At 45.4% G+C, this 24,605-nt stretch overlaps 8 protein-coding genes across 8 annotated transcripts; 7 read left to right on the top strand and 1 right to left on the bottom strand. All coding sequences in view use genetic code 12, as the record gives it.

Annotated features, from left to right (window-relative positions):
• Positions 1-93: 93 nt before the first annotated feature.
• On the top strand, positions 94-1,902 carry BFA1 (Bfa1p; the record flags this gene model as incomplete). The annotated part of the gene is made up of 1 exon (XM_002619195.2): positions 94-1,902. One exon carries the CDS (start codon positions 94-96, stop codon positions 1,900-1,902), a length of 1,809 nt encoding a protein of 602 aa, XP_002619241.2.
• A 736-nt stretch (positions 1,903-2,638) lies between these two features.
• Positions 2,639-4,279, bottom strand: PHR2 (1,3-beta-glucanosyltransferase; the record flags this gene model as incomplete). Its single annotated transcript, XM_002619194.2, has 1 exon — positions 2,639-4,279. The coding sequence occupies one exon, from the start codon at positions 4,277-4,279 to the stop codon at positions 2,639-2,641; it is 1,641 nt and encodes a 546-aa protein (XP_002619240.2).
• Positions 4,280-6,718: 2,439 nt separating this feature from the next.
• FOB63_000388 (uncharacterized protein) lies at positions 6,719-7,825 on the top strand (the record flags this gene model as incomplete). The annotated part of the gene is made up of 1 exon (XM_002619191.2): positions 6,719-7,825. One exon carries the CDS (start codon positions 6,719-6,721, stop codon positions 7,823-7,825), a length of 1,107 nt encoding a protein of 368 aa, XP_002619237.2.
• A 1,497-nt stretch (positions 7,826-9,322) lies between these two features.
• On the top strand, positions 9,323-11,626 carry MET6 (5-methyltetrahydropteroyltriglutamate-homocysteine S-methyltransferase; the record flags this gene model as incomplete). The annotated part of the gene is made up of 1 exon (XM_002619190.2): positions 9,323-11,626. The coding sequence occupies one exon, from the start codon at positions 9,323-9,325 to the stop codon at positions 11,624-11,626; it is 2,304 nt and encodes a 767-aa protein (XP_002619236.2).
• An 899-nt stretch (positions 11,627-12,525) lies between these two features.
• On the top strand, positions 12,526-13,569 carry SHP1 (protein phosphatase regulator; the record flags this gene model as incomplete). Its single annotated transcript, XM_002619188.2, has 1 exon — positions 12,526-13,569. The coding sequence occupies one exon, from the start codon at positions 12,526-12,528 to the stop codon at positions 13,567-13,569; it is 1,044 nt and encodes a 347-aa protein (XP_002619234.1).
• A 921-nt stretch (positions 13,570-14,490) lies between these two features.
• FOB63_000385 (RNA helicase) lies at positions 14,491-17,886 on the top strand (the record flags this gene model as incomplete). Its single annotated transcript, XM_002619187.2, has 1 exon — positions 14,491-17,886. One exon carries the CDS (start codon positions 14,491-14,493, stop codon positions 17,884-17,886), a length of 3,396 nt encoding a protein of 1,131 aa, XP_002619233.2.
• Positions 17,887-18,622: 736 nt separating this feature from the next.
• On the top strand, positions 18,623-21,928 carry FOB63_000384 (uncharacterized protein; the record flags this gene model as incomplete). The annotated part of the gene is made up of 1 exon (XM_002619186.2): positions 18,623-21,928. The coding sequence occupies one exon, from the start codon at positions 18,623-18,625 to the stop codon at positions 21,926-21,928; it is 3,306 nt and encodes a 1,101-aa protein (XP_002619232.2).
• Positions 21,929-22,856: 928 nt separating this feature from the next.
• FOB63_000383 (putative integral membrane protein) lies at positions 22,857-23,432 on the top strand (the record flags this gene model as incomplete). The annotated part of the gene is made up of 1 exon (XM_066102361.1): positions 22,857-23,432. The coding sequence occupies one exon, from the start codon at positions 22,857-22,859 to the stop codon at positions 23,430-23,432; it is 576 nt and encodes a 191-aa protein (XP_065958536.1).
• Between the last annotated feature and the right edge of the window lie 1,173 nt (positions 23,433-24,605).

The following is a 24,605-nucleotide window of genomic DNA, read 5'->3' as shown; positions in this document are numbered from 1 at the left end:
GTGGGTGCAACTTGAATGCGTGATGTACGGGTGCGCATTTGTTGTGTGTATATGGCTCAATCTGTCATGTATCCACAGTGTCAGCTATTCAACATGGAGCTGGATCCTAAATCCAGCACGATTCGAAATAAGAACGAGAAATTACGAAAATGGGGCGAGAAGGCCGGGCCCGACGCCGACGATATACTAGATGACCTTGACGGTCTAGACGGGAATATTGCGAATGATTTCAAAACACTACGGATTTCAGGAATCGACGACGTGGTTGCGACATCCTCGCCTGTGAAGAGGAAAGCCATTCGCCCGTCGATTTCTCCAGGCTTTAAGATGGACACGGGCGCGCCGGATGATGAGGATTTTTTGTTTGACGAAGACTTCGAGGGTCAATTGAACCCAGAGAACATTCGCCTCAATCAACTTCGACATACGCCTCTTCAAAAGGATAATCGCTTTCTGCCCAAAACATTCTCTTCGGCGTCTCCAGTAAGAAGACGTTCCCTCAGTGACTACAGCGAAGGAACAGATACAGATATCACTGAAATGAATGAGGAGGATTTTGAAGACATTGATGATATTTTTGGTAAAGAGGAGAGCGGGATCTACAGCAGCGGCGGAAAGAAGCAGAACAATGCCAACATTAGCCGTGCAAGTCAGATTTTAACCGAGAAGAAACTGCAGCTTAAAAAACAAGCAGACTTGGAAGACAAGGAGCTATTTGAAAAATACCACCACAGACATGGCGAAGAGGTGAACACCCTCCGTTTGAAAGATCTCAAGCGTTATCCTGTCATCTCAAATTTGGATGAGGATCCGCTTGAAAATGAGCGAACTGTGAATTATGAATACACACGAGACGACAATGAGTCTTTTGAGGATGGGTTTGATCTCAATGTGCCCATGCGACTAGAGGCAACAAAGTTGAAACAATTTCAGTCTCAGCCCAATATCGCTACCTTATCCCTGAAAATATCAATGCCTGCATTCCCTAAATCCTTGAAACCGTCTGCTCCTACTAAGTTCAGGTCAACTATGGACCTACCAGCGCAGCTAAAAGATGAACATCCTTTGTTCAACAACAGTAATAAGATTATCAGAAAATTGGATCGCATGCCGTCTTTCCGTCACTCGAAGGAGGCAGACAGAAAGTTAAGTAACGACGATCGGCTTAATATTGATATGGAAAGGAAGAAACAACAACTTTTAGAAAAGTATATGGAAATCACAGAAAAGCAGAAGCAGCTCAATTCAAGCCCACGAAGAGCAGCCAGGAAACAACGGGCCTCAAAGAAGGGTGTGGGTCTACTAAAATTTTTGAATGACCGAACAGCTGCGCCCATAGTGAATGGTAACGATAAGATGCGATTCAATGCAGTTAATAGAAGGTGGGAAGGAAATGATCACGACTTGCTACGATTCGAAGAACAAAATGATACCCTTAAAGCGAAGAAGCAACCGGCTTTGATCACGCTGAAAGAGTTTTCCAGCAACAATGCGAAGATTTCAGGAAATATGTTGTACGATTCTGAAAACATGCGCTGGGTCAATTTAGATCCAGTAGCAGAAGAAAACCTAGATGTTTTTGACGAAATGTCTGACCTAGAACCCAATGATATTCCACGGTACCAGAAGTACCCAGTTGAGCGTGGTGTGAGTGCATTTACTCAAAGAACTACACTGACGGTATCTAGTGACCGTAGTTCTAGTCAATCAAGCGCAGGAGAAGAATTTCAGCTTAGCAACAGGCTTCTAAGCAGATTTGAAAAAGAAGAGCAGAAAATACGAAAGAAAACTCAGAATTGGTTTGGTCATCATGAACAATACCGAATAGATAAAGAACGGCACTTCGACTCCGAGTATTTCTGGGAAATACGGAAAATGGTCATGGATAACAGCAGGGGCTAAACAACACCATTTAGATGGAACAAAAGTCATGATAGCATATAGATTATACTCATTACGGCATCCTTTTTATGAATATACCCATGTATGATTATGAGAAGGCGTTACTTCAATGGATAAAATTTTCATGACGGTGAAGAAAATCCTTTCTCGGGATAGAAAGTGAAGTCACGAAGAACAAGCTTGAATAACAAAAAGTGTAGCAACCTGACAACTAAGACTTGGGAAAGCAACTTTCAACAAATAATACACCTAAATACCATCCAATGTGTCATTTTATTTATTTGAACTTACCCTTCACACCATTGGATGAATTGGCACGATGATTCCTTCAAATTAATATATGGTTGGCATAGAGTTGCCGCCAGATTTATAACAGTTAGCTTACCTTAAATTCAAGCCAAGACAATAAATACACTCGCATGCATTGACATCAAGATACGAAAACTACGAAAGCAGAAGCACAGAGTTCCTAACAGGCGCATGATTGTCACATCTCAAAACCGTCTTGGCGTGCAGTCAAGAGTGACAAAAAAAGGCAGATTGGTTTCTTACTGGAAGGAGAAGAGGAAAGGCGAGATTGAAGGGAACAGAACAACATAGTAGCCTTGCTATGAAATGAGAGATGGATCGGGAAAGCCTGAGAAGTATTTTACACAACTTTCCTAGGAAAGTCTTACGCAAAGAATGCATCAAGAATAATTTCAACGTGCACTAGAGATTACACAGTAGAACACACCTAAGCGAAAAGGAAGCCCACAGCAAGAACCATAGCGCCAAACACAGAGGTCCAAGCGGAGTTGGTCGAAGCAGCACCACTCTTCTTGGAAGAAGAGGAGGTGGAGTTGGACGAGCCGGAAGTAGAAGCAGAGCCGGAAGCAGCGCCAGATCCGGAACCAGAAGCAGCAGCGGAGCCGGAAGCAGCAGCTTCAGTGGTGTGAGCAGAAGCAGCAGCAATGTCACCGCTAAGAGAACCCAAACCAGACACTCCGGCAGAGGAAAGGTAAGCGGAACAGCTCGAAGCAGTGGCTGGCTTCTGGGTCAGGGCCAGGCCAGAGAAGTCACAAGCAGACGAATCCTTTCCGTTGGACTCGTAGTACAAGTTGAGGGCAAAGTTCAATTGGGCCTTGGAGTCGCAGCCAGAGTAGGCACCATACTTTCCAGTAGTGGCGTTGCCGCTGATGCCCGAGCAGTCAGTAAGGCCACACACAATACCGAAAAGATCGCTGTAGTCGTCTTCATCGACCGAGTCGTCAACAACACAGCCGGCAGCCTTCACCATACAGTTACAGATGTCCTGGTCTGGGGTAGGAGGCAAAGCGGTGGCAGCGGCCCAGACGTCACCAACCTTAGGGCAAGAGGTGACGGTAGCAGAAACACCAGAGCTGGCAGAGGCAAGAGAAGGCGAGATGGAAGCGAGTTCAGACTTCAAGTTGTTGAAGTCGGCCAAAGTAGAAACAGAGCCCAGGTCATCGATGGAAACCAAACCGTAGTTGTTGCTCTCCTCGAAGTACATGTACACAATACCACCAGACCAGACGTCGGTCATTTCCTCGGAGTAGATGGCTTGCACCTCGGTAAATTTACGTGGAGTGACCTTGTTGCATCCGTACTCGGAAAAGAAGATAGGAATGCCCAAGTGCTCGTATTGCGCAGTGATGTTCAGGTAGCCCGAAGCCTTGAAGGACAGGGCACCGCACCATTCGTACATGTTGATACCGAAGAAGTCTGCTCTTTCGTCTTCGCTTCCGCAAGCAAAGTAGTCGGCCAAGTCGACACGGATGTCCACGTCATCGTTGGCAGAATAACCCACAGGAATGGATCTGTAGCCCTTCTCCTTGATGTATGCCTTGGTGTCTCTGACGGCAGCCTTGACGTAGGCAGAAGCATCAGTGTTGGAAACCTCATTGGTGACTTCGTTTCCGGCGAAGAAACCCAAGACATTGGTGTAGTTGTGGAACTTGTCAACGACAGAGGTGTAACGTTCGAGCAAAGTGACATCCCACTTAGGGTCCAGACGGTCGATCGACAAGTCTGGCTCGGACAAGTCGGCAATGACGTAGATTCCGGCGTCGGACAAAGCGTTCATACATTCGGTGTGGTCAAGAGAAGTGTTCAACGCGTAGACACGGATCACGTTGGTCTCCAACTCTTGCAAGTAAGGAATATCACGCTTACATGTCTTTGGGTTGCCCAAAGGATCAACAAAAGTTTCATCGGCGGTGGCATTAGCCGAATCCGACTGGTAGGCCACACCCCGCATCAAAAACTGCAGGCCGTTGTTGGAGTAGAAAAACTTGTTGCCCACGATTTCAATCGCAGGCAAGTCGGCGACAGCACCCGCCACAAGGGCCGAGGCAAGCAAAGACTTGAACAACATTGGGAAAATGGCGAGAAAATTGTGTTTCTCGCGGTGGGCGTGTATTTATGGGATTGACAGGCGCATAGCCGCGCTGCCGCATCCGGAAACACAACAACATCTGGCATCGTGCCTCTCACCTGCTGGTGCTATATTTGCCAGAAGAGGTTCTTCTCGCGTTTACGCGATCGGATCTATTTTTTTTTTTTTTTTTGGTTCTCCTTTTCCCTTTCCGTTTTTGCTACGTCCAGCTGCTGTCATGGCCGCTACATTATCGGCGCTTTTCACTTGTGTGTATCCTTCTCTGTGGGCGCATGTCCCATTGTGATACTGATGCGTCGCGGTGCATCTAACCTCTCCGCGTTATGACCTCTGGCTGACATACATTTACGGATCGGTGCTCCCAATATGTGCATTCCAAAAGTGCACCAGCACTGCCCCTACGCAATTCGCCAAACACAACTGTCTTCAGAAGGAGGCTTATTCTGAACTAAGCATTGTACCTTTGTTATAGGGGCAGGACATGCTGCACTGCTATTGGTGACCGCATGGCGCCGTCCTGCAAATGGCGCGGCGCCGCGGCAATTTCGGAGGCCTTTCTTTTTTTTTTTTCCTCATTTATGTTCTCGCCCCTTTAGCTCCGGTTCTTCCAGGAAAAGACACTATGGCCAGATTTTACTCTTTTGGGCCCTCGCGTATCGTCTCCTGCTGAATTTTGTTTTCTTCTTTTTGGCTAATTTACATGCATCTAATCTTGCGTCCGTTGATCGTGTTTCTATCGACTTGCATCCTACCTTCTCTCGATTGCATAACTCTCTCCAAATAAATAAAGTAGATCTGTCACCCTCCAAAACTGAGTCGTAACTGCAATTGTTTTTTTGTTTTGACTTCTCCGAATACGTTTTCGGTCTAAACGATCGGCTTCGGGTACCATGTGCCCCGCTCCCGTAAACTAGCCATTTCCCTCGCGTGCACTCCGCCACTTTTTCCTATTTCGGGGCCGTGATTACCTTTTTGACGTGTCTCATCTAATCTTAGTTACGCAAAGCTCAGCAAGACACCAGCCGACTCGATGGTGGCTGTATCTGTTCAAGAAAGTTTAGCCGGGGAGGCTTGTGAAATTCAGAAAGTAGGCAGTAGACAGTAGAAGATGACAGCGGTGGTAGACGAGAAATACTACGAAATGCAAACGGAGCCAGCAAGTATCTGTAATTTGTATCGCCATGTTCGAAGCCCACTACAAATCTTGCACAAGCAAGTTGTTTGATAACAATTTGAGAAGCTTAATATATGTACTATTTGCTGTTTCACGAATTGCATGAACTTCTCGGTCTGTATGGAATTCATCTTGGAGTCTCCCCAAAGCTTGATGAAGAGAGGAAATATAGACAAAAGTTGGGGAATACAGTCAAGTGATATAGATTGCTTTGTGTTCCAAACGTCTCAGAATTAAAGTATTTTACGACCAACTTTCTGATTGTTGCATTGATATGAGGACATAAATGTCAGGAGATGCAATAACAGATATTCTGCCACGATAAGATCTTGGAAAATCACCGAATGCTTTTAAACATGCAAGTACAAAAAATACAACGATTGAACAAAGGTAAAAGAACCAATGCTTTTAGCTCTCCGAGCTGTACCTGACCAATAACTGTACTCGTTGACATGATCAAATAGAAAGGTACACAAAATAAATGGCACCGAGCATACAATCTAAGCTTTGGCTCATGGCACGGCTCCTTGATTTTCGTGGTATAACGGCCAGACTATGGATTTCCACCTCCAAATTTAACCAGTCCATTTTTCGTGTACCCACTTGTGAAAATGGTACGTTAAAGTGGTTATGGTGTCATGGCCTTTCACCATACTTTTTGCATTGCTATTGAATCGGTGTCAAATGTCATACGCTAAATTTAAGGTTTCGTCAGACATCACTAGGAAATCCCCAACAGACAAACAACAGCTTGAAAAGGAATTGCGCACAAGCAATAAATTCCAATTCTCAATGCCCTAATGTCAAACTTTCGAATGTTCGATTAGAGAAAAAATTACGAACAGTAGGTCCAAAAACTTAAACGCCCAATTTTATTTCTTGCAGAGCACAAAAAACGAGCCAAGTTGACACCAAAACAAATGAAGCATTTAGGGCTACGTCATGATTCACAGAAGTATCATACAATTACATGGTATGCATCGATTCTAGACTATTAATGAGTAACCGTCTCCAACCTTTTTCAAAAATTCAAAGAAAAGTTTATTGGCATAATAAATGAAGCAGAATAAAAGAATGACTAGTCCGCCCAGGTAATATGGTGAGGCAAAAAACCCGTGCCCCATGATGAAAAAGCGCACCACCCCGCGTCCAAATGCGGGGCCATTTTTTCTTCAGAACAAAAAACTCACAGGAAAAAACTCTTGAGTATATAATCTCTTCAGCCCATTATTCTTTCGAGCAACATGTCAGAAAAAGAGGTTTCCGAGAAAGAAACAGGCTCCGGAATGGAGATATACTTGCGTTTCGGCGACGACATGGAAAAAGATTACTGTTTCCAAGTCACCACCAAGTCTGTTTTCAGAGACTTGCTCAAGATCTTTACCACTTTGCCCATTGCCTTGAGACCCAATGTCTTCTACGACTCTGTGCCAAAAGCGTTTGTTGTCTCGACCGCTCCAGGATATTTGACCGAGGACGGTGCGTTGCTTTTCTCGTATGAGACGGGCCAGAAACGTTTCAAGAAGAAAGTCGCTTTGGACGACACCATTGCCGATCACTGCTGGCCGGGTCAGTTGGTGTTGCCTGTGTGGGAGTTCAACTCGTTTGCGTTCTACTCGTTCTTGTCGTTTTTGGGTGCATGGCTTTACACCGACTTACCAGACTTCATTTCGCCCACTCCAGGCCACTGTATGACCAACTACGTGAGTAAATTCTTTGCCAAGATTGCCAGAATGGCGGGTTACACTCACATGGCCGATGTGCTTTTGAAAGACATCATGGACCCTGTTGGTATTGGTGCACAATGCATCTTCTTCTTTTTCCACATTGTCAAGGTTGTGGTGATTTTCTTTGTCCTTTGGGCAGGTGTGTTCAACCCAACACGGATTCTTCGCTCGCCTTTTGCACCAAAAGTTGACGTCACCAAGGAACAGTTGATCAGCTTGGGCTGGACCGGCTCGAAAAGAGCCAACGCCGATGAATACAAGGAACACTACCGTAATGCCAAAATCAAGGAGTACGGTGGAATGGTTCCTGCGCATCAGGCCGGTTTGTTTACCCGCTTGAAGCAATTGGGTGTTTTCTTGGGCGAAGGCGAGGGGTTCAACACTCCAGTTTCTTCCGAGAACACATTTGACGATATCAAGGAAGACAAGCTTATTTTGAGCTATTCGTACTTCGTGAAGCTTGGTGAACACTTTGAAAAGTTCATCAAGGACAAGCCCCAGAACGAAGTGACCGAGGCCATCAAAGAGTTCCGCCGCTTTGGTCTCTTGAACTCCAGTGAAGAGATTCGTCGTGTGGTGGAGGTAAGAAAAAGCCACGGTGACTCGAAACTTTCCAAGGAATGATCTGATTGTGATGCTGACTTGGGTTTTTGTTGATTGCCGAAGATGGGTGTATTGACAATGCTAATTCCTTGCAACCTGACGCTGCGCTTAATGTTAATAGTTCGTTTGTGTATCGATAGACCAATGTACGTTAGTTTTCAATGATCTCTCGACAGAAAAGATGTAATATTCACAGGAATTACCGGCTACTAGTAGATAACGACAGTATTTTTTGAAATCAGCGTTTAATAGCTCTGGAACTGGAACATTATATTTCAGTAGCTATACTCATATTTGATGATCACAATAATGTGGTAGATTCTGGATCGATGTTGGAGTATATTTTTTCATGCTGATAATCTAGGAGCAGAATGGGTAATAGGCATTATGTGATTCGGTATGATCCTGAACCGAACAGGACATTTTACTAGCTCGTCTAATAGCTGTTACCGAAGCCTCATTCATTCAACCATCCATTTGGCTATACAAATGTAAGACCGATCAAATCAAATGGGAGAACACCTCGAGCCAGAAGACAAGATAATCTATACATAGTAACGGCATTGACGAAAAGAGCATTCAAAAAATATCGAAAGAACACTCTGATTAACCATTATACATGATAAATTGACAAAAACAGTCGAGTGTCCAAATATTTGGGCCAATCTTATCTAATTATCCAACAGAAGACTTACAGGTTCATCGTTTCATACTGTCAACTTTCGGCGCATATAATGACATATCAGATGATTTTTCGACAGCTGTGCCCACTCATCTAGAGGCTCTATTCCTTGAGTTAGAACTGTCTGCCACCGCTTGGATGTTCATTTACATCCATTTGCTACTGTTATTGCCCTACTAGTATCAGTGTATAGTCCTACTTTTCAATTACATTTTTTTTTTTTTTTCAATTTTTTTATTCCCTTTTCAACTCAATTCGTGATTTTTACATTTTCATCTCGTTCTCATTTTCACATTTTTATCTCGTTTCATTTTCACTCTCGTTCGCTCGTTCAATTTGTTCTCGTTTATCTTGTCAATAACACATGCCACACCCAACACGCGGCTCGGGATGTACGGGTGCACTATGACTCAATAGCAGGTCAAAAAAAAAATTTGTGAAAAATCCGCCAAACGCGCCGTTTCCGGCGAACAGAGTCAGGGCACGTGCGATTGCACTTTGAAAAATTCAGGCCAGCACATCCACTCCAGCAAAAAGTCGTACAGCCAAAAGTCGGAAAAAAGACATGCTTAACAGATAAAATGTCACAATTGGGCTGGCAGAAGACGTGTCCAAGCCGAATTTGCTCGAAAGACAAGAGCCAGTCTATTATTGCTCTGGTGTTTGTTTGCAAGGCGATACGACCCCTGCATACAAGCGCTCCGCTCACGATTGATTGGGAAAATGTGGGTCCGCGATAAAAGTATCGGGCCAAAGGCTATATAAGAGGCCCGATCCGCCACGAAATTTTTTTCTCCTTTTCCCAGTGAACACATTTAGTTTTTCAAACACACATCATGGTTCAATCCTCCGTTTTAGGTTTCCCCCGTATTGGTGGCCAGAGAGAGTTGAAGAAAGTCACCGAAGCTTACTGGAACAAGAAGGTTTCCGTTGACGACTTGTTGGCCAAGGGTAAAGAATTGAGAGCCCACAACTGGAAGTTGCAAAAGGATGCTGGTGTCGACATCATCGCCTCCAACGACTTTTCCTTCTACGACCAGGTTTTGGACTTGTCGCTCTTGTTCAATGTCATCCCAGACAGATACAAGAAGTACGACTTGGCTCCAATTGACGTTTTGTTCGCCATGGGCAGAGGTTTGCAAAGAAAGGCCACCGAGACCGAGGCTGCTGTTGACGTGACTGCTTTGGAAATGGTCAAGTGGTTTGACTCCAACTACCACTATGTCAGACCAACTTTCTCTCACTCCACCGAGTTCAAGTTGAACACCGAGGCTGGTTTGAAGCCTGTTGTCGAATACTTGGAGGCCAAGGAGTTGGGCGTTGAGACCAGACCAGTGGTGTTGGGTCCAATCTCCTACTTGTACTTGGGTAAGGCCGACAAGGACTCTTTGGACTTGGAGCCTATTTCTCTTTTGGAGAAGTTCTTGCCAGTGTACAAGTCCTTGTTGACCGAGTTGTACAAGGCTGGCGCCAAGACCGTGCAAATTGACGAGCCTGTTTTGGTTTTGGACTTGCCTGAGTCTGTCCAAAAATTGTACCAATCCACTTTTGAGCAATTGGTTGGCGAAGGCTTGCCAGAAATCGTCTTGACCACCTACTTTGGTGACGTCAGACCTAACTTGTCTGCCATCAAGAGCTTGCCTGTCTCTGGTTTCCACTTTGACTTTGTCAGAGGTGCCGAGCAATTCGACGATGTTGTCTCCATCTTGAACTCCAAGCAAGTTTTGTCCGTTGGTATTGTTGACGGTAGAAACATCTGGAAGACCGACTACGCCAAGGCTTCTGCTGTGGTTAAGAAGGCTATCGAGAAGCTCGGTGCTGACAGAGTTATTGTTGCTACTTCTTCCTCTTTGTTGCACACCCCAGTGGACTTGAAGAACGAGACCAAGTTGGACCCAGTTATTGCTGACTGGTTCCAGTTTGCCACTCAAAAGTTGGACGCTGTTGTTTCTATTGCCAAGGAAGCTTCTGGTGAAGATGTTTCTGCCATTTACGCTGCCAACGCCAAGTCCATCAAGGCCAGACAAGAGTCTTCTATCACCACCAACCCTAAGGTGCAAGAGAGAATGGCCACTATCAACGAGTCTTTGTCTACCAGAAAGTCGCCATTCCCAACCAGATTGGCTGCTCAAAAGGAGAAGTACAACTTGCCTTTGTTCCCAACCACCACTATTGGTTCTTTCCCTCAAACAAAGGACATTAGAGTCAACAGAAACAAGTTCACCAAGGGCACTATCACCAAGGAGGAGTACGAGAAGTTCATCGAGCAGGAAATCGAGACTGTCATCAGATTCCAAGAGGAGATTGGTTTGGACGTCTTGGTGCACGGTGAGCCAGAGAGAAACGACATGGTGCAATACTTTGGTGAGCAATTGGACGGTTACGTTTTCACCACCAACGGTTGGGTCCAATCTTATGGTTCCAGATACGTCAGACCACCAATCATTGTTGGTGATGTCTCTAGACCAAAGGCCATGTCCGTCAAGGAGTCCGTTTACGCTCAATCTTTGACCAAGTTGCCAGTTAAGGGTATGTTGACCGGTCCAGTCACATGTCTTAGATGGTCTTTCCCAAGAGACGACGTTTCGCAAAAGGTGCAATCTTTGCAATTGGGTTTGGCCTTGAGAGACGAAGTCCAGGACTTGGAAGCTGCAGGTATCACTGTCATTCAAGTCGACGAGCCAGCCATCAGAGAAGGTTTGCCATTGAGAGCCGGCCAAGAGAGATCCGACTACTTGAACTGGGCCGCGCAATCTTTCAGAGTGGCCACTTCTGGTGTCGCAGACTCTACCCAAATCCACTCGCACTTCTGCTACTCCGACTTGGACCCTAACCACATCAAGGCCTTGGATGCTGACGTTGTGTCTATCGAGTTCTCCAAGAAGGACGATGCCAACTACATCAGAGAGTTTTCTGACTACCCTAACCACATTGGTTTGGGTTTGTTCGACATTCACTCGCCAAGAATTCCTTCCAAGGAGGAGTTTGTTGCCAGAATCGAGGAGATCTTGAAGGTCTACCCTGCGGACAAGTTCTGGGTCAACCCAGACTGTGGTTTGAAGACCAGAGGTTGGGAGGAGACCAAGGCTTCTTTGACCAACATGGTTAACGCTGCCAAGGAGTTCAGAGCCAAGTACTAAATGTGCTTTTGAGTGCTCAAGCCCCATGTTATTATGCATTGCAGCTATTCAATTCTTGTTTACTTGCTGTTTCACATTTATTCAACATTAATGTGATTTGTGTCGTGATGAAGATTATGATCGTTTTTTTAAGTTTTTGGGGTTTTAAAATCAGTGGGATTTCAACATCGGTATCTAATAAATGTTATCTAAAAAGAAGTAGGGAACTTTAAATTGCTCGTAAAATCAATCTAAAGTCTAGTCATATTTTTTGTCAAAGTATTAAAACGACGTTGATTCCATCCTGAGGAAGTGTGAATGAACATTCACGATTATATCTCGTGATAACCATTGGATGACAGAATGTGATAAATTTGCATTTGATCAGGCTACACTCTAGCAGGTCGTCAAAGATTTATATACCTAGCTATTTTTTTATTCGCCCAGGTCTAAATTATCCAGTTTTGATTCTCTAATGTTAACTGTAATTCTAACACTGTATTATTATTGGACTAATCTGTGATTTAAGCTTTCAGTCTAATTCCATCCCAATAATGTAATAATCCTTCCCATTCTCTAATCAATTGAATCCGAATCAGTATCCTAACCAGAGACCGTGAATTAGTAATTCCAGTTTAGTAATTCAGTATTTTTAAATCTCTAATACTAATCTCTAATACTGATCTATACTAATCTCTAGTACTAATCTCTAAAACTCTTCTATACTAATCTCTAGTACTAATCTCTAATACTAATCTCTCATCCTAATCTCTCATCATAATCTATTCCCAAACTTTCAATCTAGTCGACTCTCGATTTCCTGCCGCTCTAGCAATGTGGTATTTCGAGCATTTTCTCACGACCCGACTTGCACATTATCATGATATTCGCACAACTTCCATCAACCTTCTTCATTCTTCATGTCTGACCACCACCTAATTGAAAGTTTTGTTGCGGTGACAGGCGCATCGCTGTACTTGGCCGAACAGTATCTTGCCCGAAACAACCAGGATCTTGCTGCGGCAATTGAGGATTTCTATGCGGCCGAATCCAACTCGCCCCTGGCCGCCAGCAGCCCCGCCCCAAGGGCGAAAGCCGGTGGCAAAACAAGGGGCGTGCACACATTGCGCGAGTTGGGCAGCGACGACGAAGAAGACAAAACAAACCAAAACTTGTTTACTGGCGGCGAGAAGTCGGCGTTGCAAGTTGAGAATCCAGACGATTCGCGCCAACTGCTGATGGTGGAGCGTATTTTTGAGCGCGCGCGCGCACAAATGGGCGAGCCTGACGACCGCGAGTCTGCGCAAGCGCCGCCCCGCCAGTTTTCCGGTGGCGGCTACAAGTTGGGCGACCTGGAGCGCGCGCTGGAGCCGATTGCCGCGGCGCCGCGCGCGCCGCCCAAAGTGTCGCGCGAAATCATTTTCTGGCGCCAAGGCTTCACTGTGGGCGACGGAGAGTTGCAACGATACGACGATCCGGCCAACCAGCGTGTTTTGGAGGACTTGCGCCAAGGCCGCGTGCCCGTGCTGGTTTTGGGCGTTGAATTCGGCCAAGACGTTGACGTTTCCGTCTCGCGCAGAACCGACGAAGACTACGTGCCACCTCGCCCTGTGGGCGGCTTCCGCGGATCCGGAAAGCGGTTGGGTCTGCCTGTGCCGGGCGAACCAACACCGGAACCTGTTCTGCGAACTGAAAAGGAAACCCCTAAAGAGAAAGAGGATCCAGGTTCGGGCGACTCGCCTGTGCAGATCCGCTTTGCCAACGGCCAAAGAGTCACTCACCGCTTCAACTCGTCAGACACAGTGGCCGACATCTATGCGTTTGTGCGCCAACACCATCACAATGACCAGCTGCGAGAGTTTGTGCTTTCACATGCTTTCCCAGTCAAGCCGATCGAAGAGTCGACCCAGACATTGGGCGAAGCAAAGTTGAAGAATGAGGTGCTTGTCCAGCGGTGGAAGTAGAGGCTTGATTGTATGAAATACGCGAGCATATCATTATGCTAGAATCTTGAAGAGATGCTTGAAGCTTTCAACCGAACGGCATCTGGAGTATGAATCTGCCTTAACTGTCGGAGACATTGAGTGCGTTGCGTTGATCCAGATTACTTGAAGCTGTAACTCGAATAATGGATGTCTGCGATCTTGATTGACTCGCTAAATAGAGCCAATATAAACCCACAACTGTGATAACAAACACTTCGTCATATAAGAAATCAATGACAACCGTGAAAGTTAATTTATTGAATTGAATTGATTTTGGTAAAATATAAACAGGGGATCTATCATTTTGCCTTATCCAGTGAATAAGGTTTCCTCTTATCAGACAAGATTTGTCAAGAGTACAGATCCTTCGACTATGTATCTCAATATCTGTGACCCAACCACATCTACGGTATGTCCCATACTCGTTTGAAGTAAAGAAGTTCACATATTGGTTTCTCTATGTCTTTCAAAATAAAGAGAGAAAAGCACAAAATGCACATTCAAATCATTAAATTGCGAAAGACCGAAGACTTCCACTTCTTCATATTTGTGCATTGACCCACCAATATCAAAGTACAGATTTCTATGTATTTACAGTTAAATACATCTGTAGGTATTCTGGCGAAGTTTCTATACTACCAAATGTCGTCGAAACCAGCAAGCTGAATCTTACATGGATTCGGAAGAATGAGAAGTCTACGATGGCTAGACGTTCATACAAACAAAGACGCAAGACCAGAAGCCCGGAAACAAATAAATTCTGAGAGAACAATTTATGCATCTTTTTCTCTCATTTTTTTTTCCTTCAATACTACTGGACTTCCATCGTGGTTTCACTGTCACTGACTGCATATCAACCTAATATACACAGACAAGTTTTGTGATGCATTTTACCTAGCAATGACTTATACTTGCCAAACATGCTCTCTTACACTGGAAGAGCTAGGAAAACATCTATCTCAAACGCGCCACAAGAAAGTCAAATATGACCCTTTGGACGAAGTCGTGGAGTGTGAGGAATGTGGGAATGACAATATTCACTTGATCCACTTGCTCCGATTTGGCCTTTCGGACATGGCCTTGCTCTGTTCGGATTGTATAAAAGGACCGCATGAATCTGCTCTGGCAGAATATACTCTCAATAATGGTTCTCTCTTGGTAAAGTTGCCACAGTATTATACTTTCAGAGATATCGAATGTAAGGCATGCCACAAGGAAACGAGTTTGTTTGTTGGAAGAGAAGGCGATAAGGTCATTCTCTATTGTTCTCTGTGCTTGGAAAAGCACCAGAATGAGCACAGCAACGTCCACTTCATCAGCGAGGACGATGACAAGTTTTTGTCTGTTCTTCTAGGCATCACGGAACATGTTCCCAAGACCAGTGGCAAACACAACAAGCGCAAAGTGGGTCGAAAAGGTGGGCGGGCCAAGCGAGAGTCACTGAAACCAGAAGATCCAGAGGCAGCCCAGAGAAGAGCTCATTACGAAAACAAAAAGGCCACAGAGGCTGCGTTGAAGTCGGGTAAAACCATCAAAGCTGTAGGCTCTGGAGGATCGACGCCAGTGGTTTCAAAAACGTCTACCCCTGCTGCTTCTCGTTCTTCGACTCCAAAGCCTGTTGCCAATGGAACCAAGAAGTCTGGAAAATCTGAATTGTCAGGTAAACGGGATGCAAATGTCGGTAGGGCCAAAGTCTCCGAGCCCAAGCGAAAAGAGACGCCTAATGGGAAGTCTAAGGACGGAAAGACGAAAGAGAAAGCCAAAGAGGAGCCAAAGGAGAAGCTTAACGAGAAGCCTAAAGAAAAACCAAAAGAGAAACTTAGAGATAGCAAACCTAGCGAGAAATCCAAAACGGGAAATACAAAAGATGCCAAATCGACCCAAAAATCTGAAAATGGCAAACCCAGAGAGAAGCCCAAGGGAGACAAATCGTTGAAGGATATACCGAAAGGCAAACCTAAAGACAAGTCTGATCTGAAAACTGGCACAGCAAGTCTCAAAGGTAAGAAGAATCTCGATCTGGATAAAAAGTCTCTATCGACTGGTCTGCCAGAAACGCTGCTGACTGACACTTCCAAGGCTATGAAAGTGTCGAAAAAGAAAACAGAAACGGAAAAGCGAACGAATGAAAAATCCCCAAAACCTGACAAAGCACCACCGAAGAATCCGCCACAAACTCAAAAGGGTAAAGAAAGCTCAGAAAACTCAAAGGAAAGTACACCTGTGTTAAAGCTTCCACCAGGAATCAAGAAATACGAACCTTCTTCTAAGCCAAAACTTACCTTTGATTCCATGAATGAGTACTTCAACGAGATGTGTTACAATTTGTTTTTGGAAGAGAAGGCCAGTTTATCAACAAGCTCTAACACCATACTCACAGCTAATGAATTCGAACTTGAATGGTACGCTGATCAAGATAAGAAACACAAACAGTTCAAATTCAGTATTGTTATGACTCCCGAGTTCATGGACAGATTTGTTTCGAAAAAAATGCAGGCTTTGAAGAAAATGCCCTTTTCAGTTAATCAGTCCGTTTTCTTGATTTTGGGCGATGACATTCCTTGGTACGGCAATATAGTTCTCTGTGAAGTAGAAAAGCCAAAGGGACCAAAGGGAAAGAAAGGTTTCAAGAAGGGGCACCGGCCAGGCCCGTCATCGAAAACCGATACACTTGATGTTATTGTTGAGCTTTACAGTTGGAACAACATGCCTCTACCATTGACGGTGGATGCTAGCCTCCTTCGGATTCTTCCAGTGTCCATTCCTGTGAGTCGTGTGTTCTTGGCCATGTCCAGAATCGAAAACCCCAAATTCATAGATATGATCTTGGGCAAAAAACCAATTAAGCAGATCGTGTTCAAGAACTTCTTGAAGTTCACGAAAGATACTTTCAACGACTCGCAAAAAGTTGCGATCCAGTCCGTTTTGAATAACTCAATTACTGTTTTGCAAGGTCCTCCTGGTACAGGTAAAACGTCCACCATTTACGAAATCATACTTCAACTTTTGGAAAACCTCAACACTTTCCCGATTCTCGTGGTTGCTGCTTCAAACATTGCCATTGATAATATTGCTGAAAAGTTGTTACCCAAGCACGAGAAATCGATTTTGCGGATTGTATCGAATGAAAAAGAACCAGAATATAATAGAGAGCATCCTTTATCATCAATTTGCTTACATCACAAAGTATTTGATGGGTTACCTTTGCATTTTCAAGAGACCATTCGCGAGATGAGACGTCCCGGTTCGTCTATAAGCCAGAACCAATACAAAAAACTCTTGACAGCACAGATTGACTACACCAATAAGCTTATTTCGCTGGCCCGAGTTATTTTCACCACGACGGTTGTTGCTGGCGGAAACCAGTTGAAGCCCGTTCAAAAAATGCCAGTGGTGATAATGGACGAAGCCACTCAATCATCCGAGCCTACAACATTGATTCCGCTTTCAATGCCTGGAGTCGAAAAGTTCGTTTTTGTGGGAGATCAAAAACAATTGAGTAGTTTCAGTCAGGTACCTAACTTATCCCTTTCCTTATTTGAGAGAATCCTTTTGAATGGCTCTTACAAAACACCTCATATGCTTGACACACAGTACCGTATGCATCCTGCCATCAGCGCATTTCCGAGACAAAAGTTTTATGGCGGATTGCTTAAAGACGGCATTACCGCAGCTGATAGAACCAAGCCAAATATCCCGGCTAATCCTGTACTCTTTTGGGACACTTGCGGCAAGGCTCGTGAAGGAACGGTTCGGGCCAGATTTAGAGAGGATAATGGCTTAACTTATGCCAACAGAGGAGAAATCGATTATGTTGAGAAGGTCTTAACAGCATTGATCTATGAAAAAGGCATTGAGAGAAAGGATATTGGTGTAATCACTCCATACAGAGGCCAGCGTGATATGATGTCTTCGACTTTAGTGAAGAACGATATGATCAACCCGGAAAAAGTGGAGGTGCAGATAGAAGTTGATCGAGACGATTTCTTCAACGAATCTAAACCTATTACCATTCACATGGTTTCTGACATCATGATTGCCTCAATCGACGCATTCCAAGGCAGAGAAAAGGATTTTCTTGTCATGTCTTGTGTGAGGTCCAACGAGCAAAACAAAATTGGCTTTTTGAATGATGCAAGAAGAATGAACGTGGCATTAACGAGAGCAAAGTACGGTTTGATCTTGATTGGTGACATGGAATGTTTGAGTCGGTCCGACCCGTTGTGGAATGAGTATATCGAAACTTTGAAAGCCAACAATTGTATCTTGACAGGTGACAATTTCAACTATTCTTAGAGACAAAGCTTCACCATTAATAGAAATAGATGAGTTGCAAGGTTGACTTTGCACATCATTGGGTAGCATCTAAACTAAGGGAAAACGTCCATGACCAAGAGAATCTGAATATAGTCACGGTTTGAGCAAGCGGTGCTCATTCAGGAAATAGAGAGTTTTCATCAAGCATATGTCTCATATATGGCTATGCGAACACGAAGCCAATCGGCCAGCCTAAACTTATCGTAGCTTAAAGATAGAAGGAGAGCAAAAATACGTCGATTTTTTACTCATTGGTTGACGACGGCATTAGAGAAGTAGATAATGACACTTGGTTCAAAGAAAGCTCGATGCTTCCCCAGGCATTACTTCTTGAACTAGTTTTTCCCACCTTAATTATGAACTATCCTTTGTGACTTGAGCCATATGTTTCGAAGTAGAAAGAGTCAGCCATCTGAAAACCGAGAAACAAGAGAAAACAGATATGAGGAAGTTCACCTGCTAGTCGACAGCATATCTAGTTCCACAGTAGGCGTCATGGCTGAAGATCTTTGATCGCCCATTCAACAAGAAAGAAGGAGAGAATGAAAGAAAACTAAAGAAAAAACGGAGCTAAAATCGTCTATTGAACAGAAAATCTCAATGACAGCGAAGGTTTCTGCTTCTGACGATTCTGCTCCAACACCTTTTTTATGCGCACAAGAGCGCGAAATCAAAGATCGCGAAACCGTGCCAACCAAACTCATCTCTTTCGGCCATGTTCCGCCCAAGGCATTTCCCGCCCCACATATGGCGACGAAGTTATTCTAGGCGGAGCCCAATGGCCCTGCGGAATCTTGGCTTGCGATGCAACTCGACAGAAGTTGTTTTTCTAAGAGAAGTCCATAGACTGGAGCAGGCGAGAAACCACGACGACAAAGGGCGACAAAGAGACAACATGAGTGGACAGGTTGCAAAAGATGAGAAAAGCAGCCACCCTATCGCAAAAGATCTCTACAGAATAGAGCACCGAGATCGATACAGAGATGAACATACGCGCCAGCAACAGATTAGAAACGAGGGAAACGAGGGAAACGAGGGAAACGAGGGAAACGAGGGAAACGAGGGAAACGAGGCAATACTCGGGGAAAATGAGGAGAAAACACTCGACCGAAAAAACCACGAGGAGAAATTGTGGGCGGAGAGGCAAGGTTTCGAAAATGCAGCAGAAACAAAGGTCACGGAAAGTATGGCAGCAGAAACAGGGGCAGAAAGTACGGCTGCCAGCGAGTTTCCTCGCTTCGAACTAGACCCAGAGGCGCTCGCCCTCGCATTGTCGCACACCTTTGCGCCCACACTCTGGGAGACAGCGACTGCAGCGCGCCCGCCTGCTGAAGGGTCGATGGTCGAGTTCCGCGCCAACGGCGTCTTGTGTTTGGGCGCGGTGGTTGCCGCTCCGACCAAAATGTTCGACGAGCGCGCCAACAAGTTGCGCGTGGCAACCGTGAATGAGACTGTCGTGGACGTGGACATGGGTGACGTGACGTTTGTGGCGCACCAGGTTGTCCGTCTAGCGAAGATAGATGTGAATGTCCATTCAGAATTGAACATTCAGTTGACGCAAGGGCCAGTCCAAGAGTCAGGCCAAGCATCGGTGCCGCACAAAGTGCACGCGACACAAAACCCGCGCGAGTTTGTGGGAAATGGCTGCAAATATCGCCCGGTATTCCCGCTCGTGCGCCTGTTCGCGGCCCTCGCCGACACCTTTCGCGCACGTGCGATATCGGCCTTGCGCGCCCACTACGCCGCTGTGGCCGCCCCGCACGCCGCTACCTGCACCAGCCTCGCGGTCGCCGCGGCGGCCGTCGAACCGGACCCGCGCTCGCTCCCGAGCTACTTCCACCAGGGCGCCTTGCTCTGGGCGGTGCATTGCGCAATGCGCGCCGACGCCGCTCGCTGGACCGTGGCGCTGCCTCCTTCATCCAACATCGTATGGCGCCGCTGTCTGAACACGCTTCCGCCCGTACCAATTTACTTGGCCAATTCTGTGGCGACAATGGACGCAGTCGCCGCCCTTTTGGCAGCACTGCCTGCCGATTGCGATGCGTTCGACTCTTTCCTCAGTGACCTCGAGGCGCGCCCTCATGACGCTGCCGCGCTGTTCAATCTCTGGGAAGGCCGTCGCCATCGCGCTGCGCTCACCGCCCTTCGCCACGCTGTGGTTTGCCCGCACCCGCGACTCATGGACCGCCTCTCGAAGTTGCGTGTTTTGCGCAAAAACGCTGCTACTTGCTCGTCTCTTGAGCCCCGCCATGTGTACGATCTCCTCACGCGCATAGGCGTATACAACTCCAGCACAGACATTGTCTTGTCTGCTGGGCTTGCCGGCTTGCCTCGAGAACAGGCGTTGGCTGCAGCAAAGGATTCTGACATCGCGCCTGGACCCGTTGTGCGTTCCGGCTCTTCTGCCCCGCCAGACCTTTTCTCGCACCTCCGAAGTGCCACCATTCTGGAGGTATACGCTGTGGAGGGGACACCGTTTGCGTTTTCGCTCGCGAAAATCTCCCCTCGCCGCTACAAACTCAGTATCCACGTCAGTGACGTGGCGGCACACGTTGAACCCGCATCTGCCTTGTTCGAGCGGTGGACCCAGACTCTGGCAAATTACTTTCGAGTGGGCGGCAGCCCGAGTCCACTTGGAGCCGTTGCAGATATTCTCTCACTTTCTGGACGTCCAGGTGAACGTCCTGTTAGTGGATTCTTCCGCGTCGGCGATGCTTCTTCGACAAACGTTCTGTCTGAGTCTACATGTTTGACCATCAGCCTTGACTACCACACGGAGAGGACTGACCCATTGGCTGATCTTTCGCTGTTTGTCAATATAAGCTTTGACCGCGTGGGGGATGTCCGTGTTTTGTCACTCGCAGAGTTGGAGGATCGGCTTCGTCCAGAAGAACATCTGCTTGCATTCCGCTTATTTACTCGGGCGCACACGTCTACGTCAACAGCAGACAAGTTCGTTGCAAATTTTGTGAATAATATCTTGGAACGCTACCGTACGACCCGGAACCGTCGCTGCGCTGCTTTGGCGGATCAGTCAATGCTAGAGAAAGACATAAACTTCGACGCGGACGCGAACGAAACAGAGGACCTAAACCAAGAGTTGGTGGATGGAACGGTAATCCTGGAAAATGGTGTATTAACAGACAGAGATTCAGGAAATTGCACCAAGGATACGCCTAAGGGCGTCCATATACGTTCTCTCGCTACTCCACGTGCTTCCCGATTTGTACGCGAGCTTGAAATCTTGACTGGCTCCATGGCAGGTACGTTTTGCTTGCGCGAGAGCATCCCTGTCTTTGCCGAGGGCCAGGAGCTCATGCTGACTCCTTCCGATGAGGTGTATATCTCGCATAACAACCGATTATTGCCCAACTTCGAGGCAAACTCGTACTACCAGACAATTTTGGCTAGAGATGCTGCAGGAAACGTGTCTCCAGCAGCTTACTTTGCTGGTAACAACTACTTGGCACCTCCCCGTTTGCACACTAGTGCAGACACCGTGCATGTGCCGCTAGGTCTCAACACTGGTTATGTGGACGTTGATGCTTCGTCATCAATAGCTGCTTACGTTAACCAACTTCAACTTCTTGCATTTATTCATGCGTCGACTGTGGCCAAAACACCGCTATTGACTCGTGTGGCAATCTTTTCTGAACTTCGTGCTCGGGGGTACCCATTGCACGGTCCACATACATCCGAGGTATTGGCCACTCACCTTCAAAGTATGGAGGATGCACGTCTTGGTGCCCAATACATATCGGAGCTACGCACTACTTTTTGGAAGTTACGACATGTGGAACAAACTCACGAATCTTACCAATGCGTCATTACACGCGCAGGACCCGTGTCAAACGGCAGAAAACTCTGGCACGCCTTTTGTGAGCAATTGGCGTTAGAAATCACTGTTGAATCGGATCACAATTTGGCCGTGGGAAGTGTCGTCACAACAAACGATCTTGTACATGTCAACGCCGTGGACGGCGTATGTATTATAAAACAGGCCTACTCTGGCACTACATGATTTTTACAATGATTGGAAACCCGGAACAACTCTCTGCATTTTACTTCTCATCCATTTGATGAGTTTGCATTTCCATTCTGCCACTCAGAATGATCTTTCTTGTATATACAACGTGGGCCCTCGGGATTCAATTACGCAGACCTGCTACAACAAACAATATTTGAAATCACAAGCACGACTGGTCAATAGAATTACAAAGATATTCATGAAACGACGACTTCGTTTGCATGTCGTCAGTTAGATGTCTTCACTCATATATCTTTGCGGACACAACTTCAATGCATCTGCATTGCCATTTCCTGTCGTCATCGGAGATACTATTGGCAGTGACGTGAAGATGTGCATTAAACAATAGGTTGCCAATAGAAACGGCACGACAGCACAGCAACATCAAGCCGGTGCTGCCAACTCATCTCTAAACCTTTCTATCATCTTAGACGAAGGACACTTCGTATTACCTCTCGAATATATAAGATCACTTCTCTCTAGGATGGATTCTTCTCTAAGGAATATCCCATCCACATATATCAATCGTGATGTAGTTGCTTACTTGAAATGTCCAACATCTCGGCCCTTATTGATGCTCACTCCAGTTCCACTCTGTTGGATTTCTCTTTAAAAGTCTCATGGTTTGATCTTTGTTGAGAATAATCTATGGTGGTTGTTATATGCACACCAATAATTCTCTAGAAGACTACCAAGAGGTATCCTCCAATCATCCAGATTACCGAGTGGGGGAATGGATAATACAATAGTCATTACAATACAATCTCATGATCCATATAATGAGGGATCTTTCCCATTGAAGCAAGAAGGTTATTTCTAGTAACTCTGAGAAGTATATAAGATCATATAATTTCCTCTAGGATCGATTCTTCTCTAGGACCATCCGATCCCTAAATATCAAACTACACGATACTTATCTGAAATGTCCGACCCAACTATCCTCACTGAAGATACTCACTCTAGCTCATCCTTAAGTGACTCCATTGGTTCTGATATCGATGCAACAGCTAAACAGCCAGGAATGCATAGAGCAGACACTATCTTAATTTTTGCGTTCCCCAAGTCTAAAGTTATCTTTGATATCATGAGTGGCATTGATGCGAATACCAAGAATGAATATGCATGGTCCTTTTGGTTACCTTTCTATGTGGTACTATTTGTGTCATTAGGTAGCATGATTAATCACTATATCTCAATTATGACAGTGGGATCGAATGTATTGGAAAAGACGGTTACAGGGTACACGGGAGATATAAGCTCATACGGGAATAGAGATAGTCTGGAAACAAGAGCTTGGTGGTCCTGGATAGATGATGACAAGCTGAATAGAGTGGTTATGACATCATTCTTGGTATGCTCAGGTATAACAGCTGCTACATATGGCTCAGGGCAGGATGGGAAATGTTTCGTAGCATTTCTAATAATGCTGCTAGCTACCGTTTTTATTGTACTGTCAGTGGCAGCAAAGACTTATCATGAGACCACAGTGAATAGTTAGGGCCAGACCAATGAAGCTGATATAGTGCAAATGAAGCTATTGATGGAATGTATAAGATATAGTGCAAATGAACCTTATTGTATGGTAACTGGAAAGTTAAGAGAGCGGAGGGCCAAAGCAGTTCCATGAACTCCAAGGACAAAACAACTGAGTATGACTTAAATTCAATCCATCTATGGCTTAAAACAAGCTCCTTTGGTCTGGAGTCAGACTTTTGACAAAACACTCAGACTTTACAAGATCCGTCGAAGAGCCATACATCTATTACAACTTTGAAAAGAATGAATCACTATGTTGCGCTTTATATGGATATGCTACTCATTGGCACAAAGCTTTAGAAAATCACTCAACTCATATAGACCAGGCCTTTCAGATGAAAGATCCTGGTGTTGCTGGTAAATTCTTTGGTATGAACCTAACGATCTCATCAACTGGAATTGAAGTCAACATGGAAGAATATATCAATAATCTTCTACTCGAATATGGTATGGCGGATTGCAAGCCAATAAAACCTTACTAGAAATCACTGACCCAATATGTGATGAACATGAATATCGATCTGTTGCTGGCAAATCATTTATGCTGCGTTCGATATGACATCAACTATATTGTTCTGAAATTATCACTACCTAGCGTCACCAAGGAGAAACATGGAAGCCGCCAAAAGTTCTAGGATACCTCAAAGGAACTAAGATATTTAGCTTGGGTGAAACCCCAAACTCACCAGACGATTTATCTGTTATCGAGATGCTAATCTTGCCTCCGAGACTGAGACTAGAAGTCGCTCAACCACAGTCACAGTTCTTCTTTATGGTAGATCCCCAGTAAGCTGGAGATCTAAACTCAAAACTCTTCTGGCTCTTTCAGTTGAACTCTTTGCTTTACGCTTTTCCACTCAGGAATGTGTTTGGTTACATAACTTAATGAAAGACAAAGATAACATGCAACACAATGTACTGCGAATCACCCAGCAATTAAAACGGTGCAGCTGAAAGTTGCCTTAGATGGAACCAAGCACATTCGACTCAGAGTTGACCTAGTTAAACAACGAATACAATTCTCATCCGTACTGTTACAATATGTTCCGACTAAATTGCAGATGTGTTTACGAAGGCTCGACCAGATCCACAACTCACAAATTTACGCCAATGAACCTGCATATCGCTCTTTCAC

This window comes from Clavispora lusitaniae (assembly GCF_014636115.1).
Source record: "Clavispora lusitaniae strain FDAARGOS_655 chromosome Unknown tig00000003_pilon, whole genome shotgun sequence".
In the NCBI taxonomy this organism is placed as follows: Eukaryota; Fungi; Ascomycota; class Pichiomycetes; order Serinales; family Metschnikowiaceae; genus Clavispora; species Clavispora lusitaniae.
This window is presented reverse-complemented; position numbering and strand designations above follow the sequence as displayed.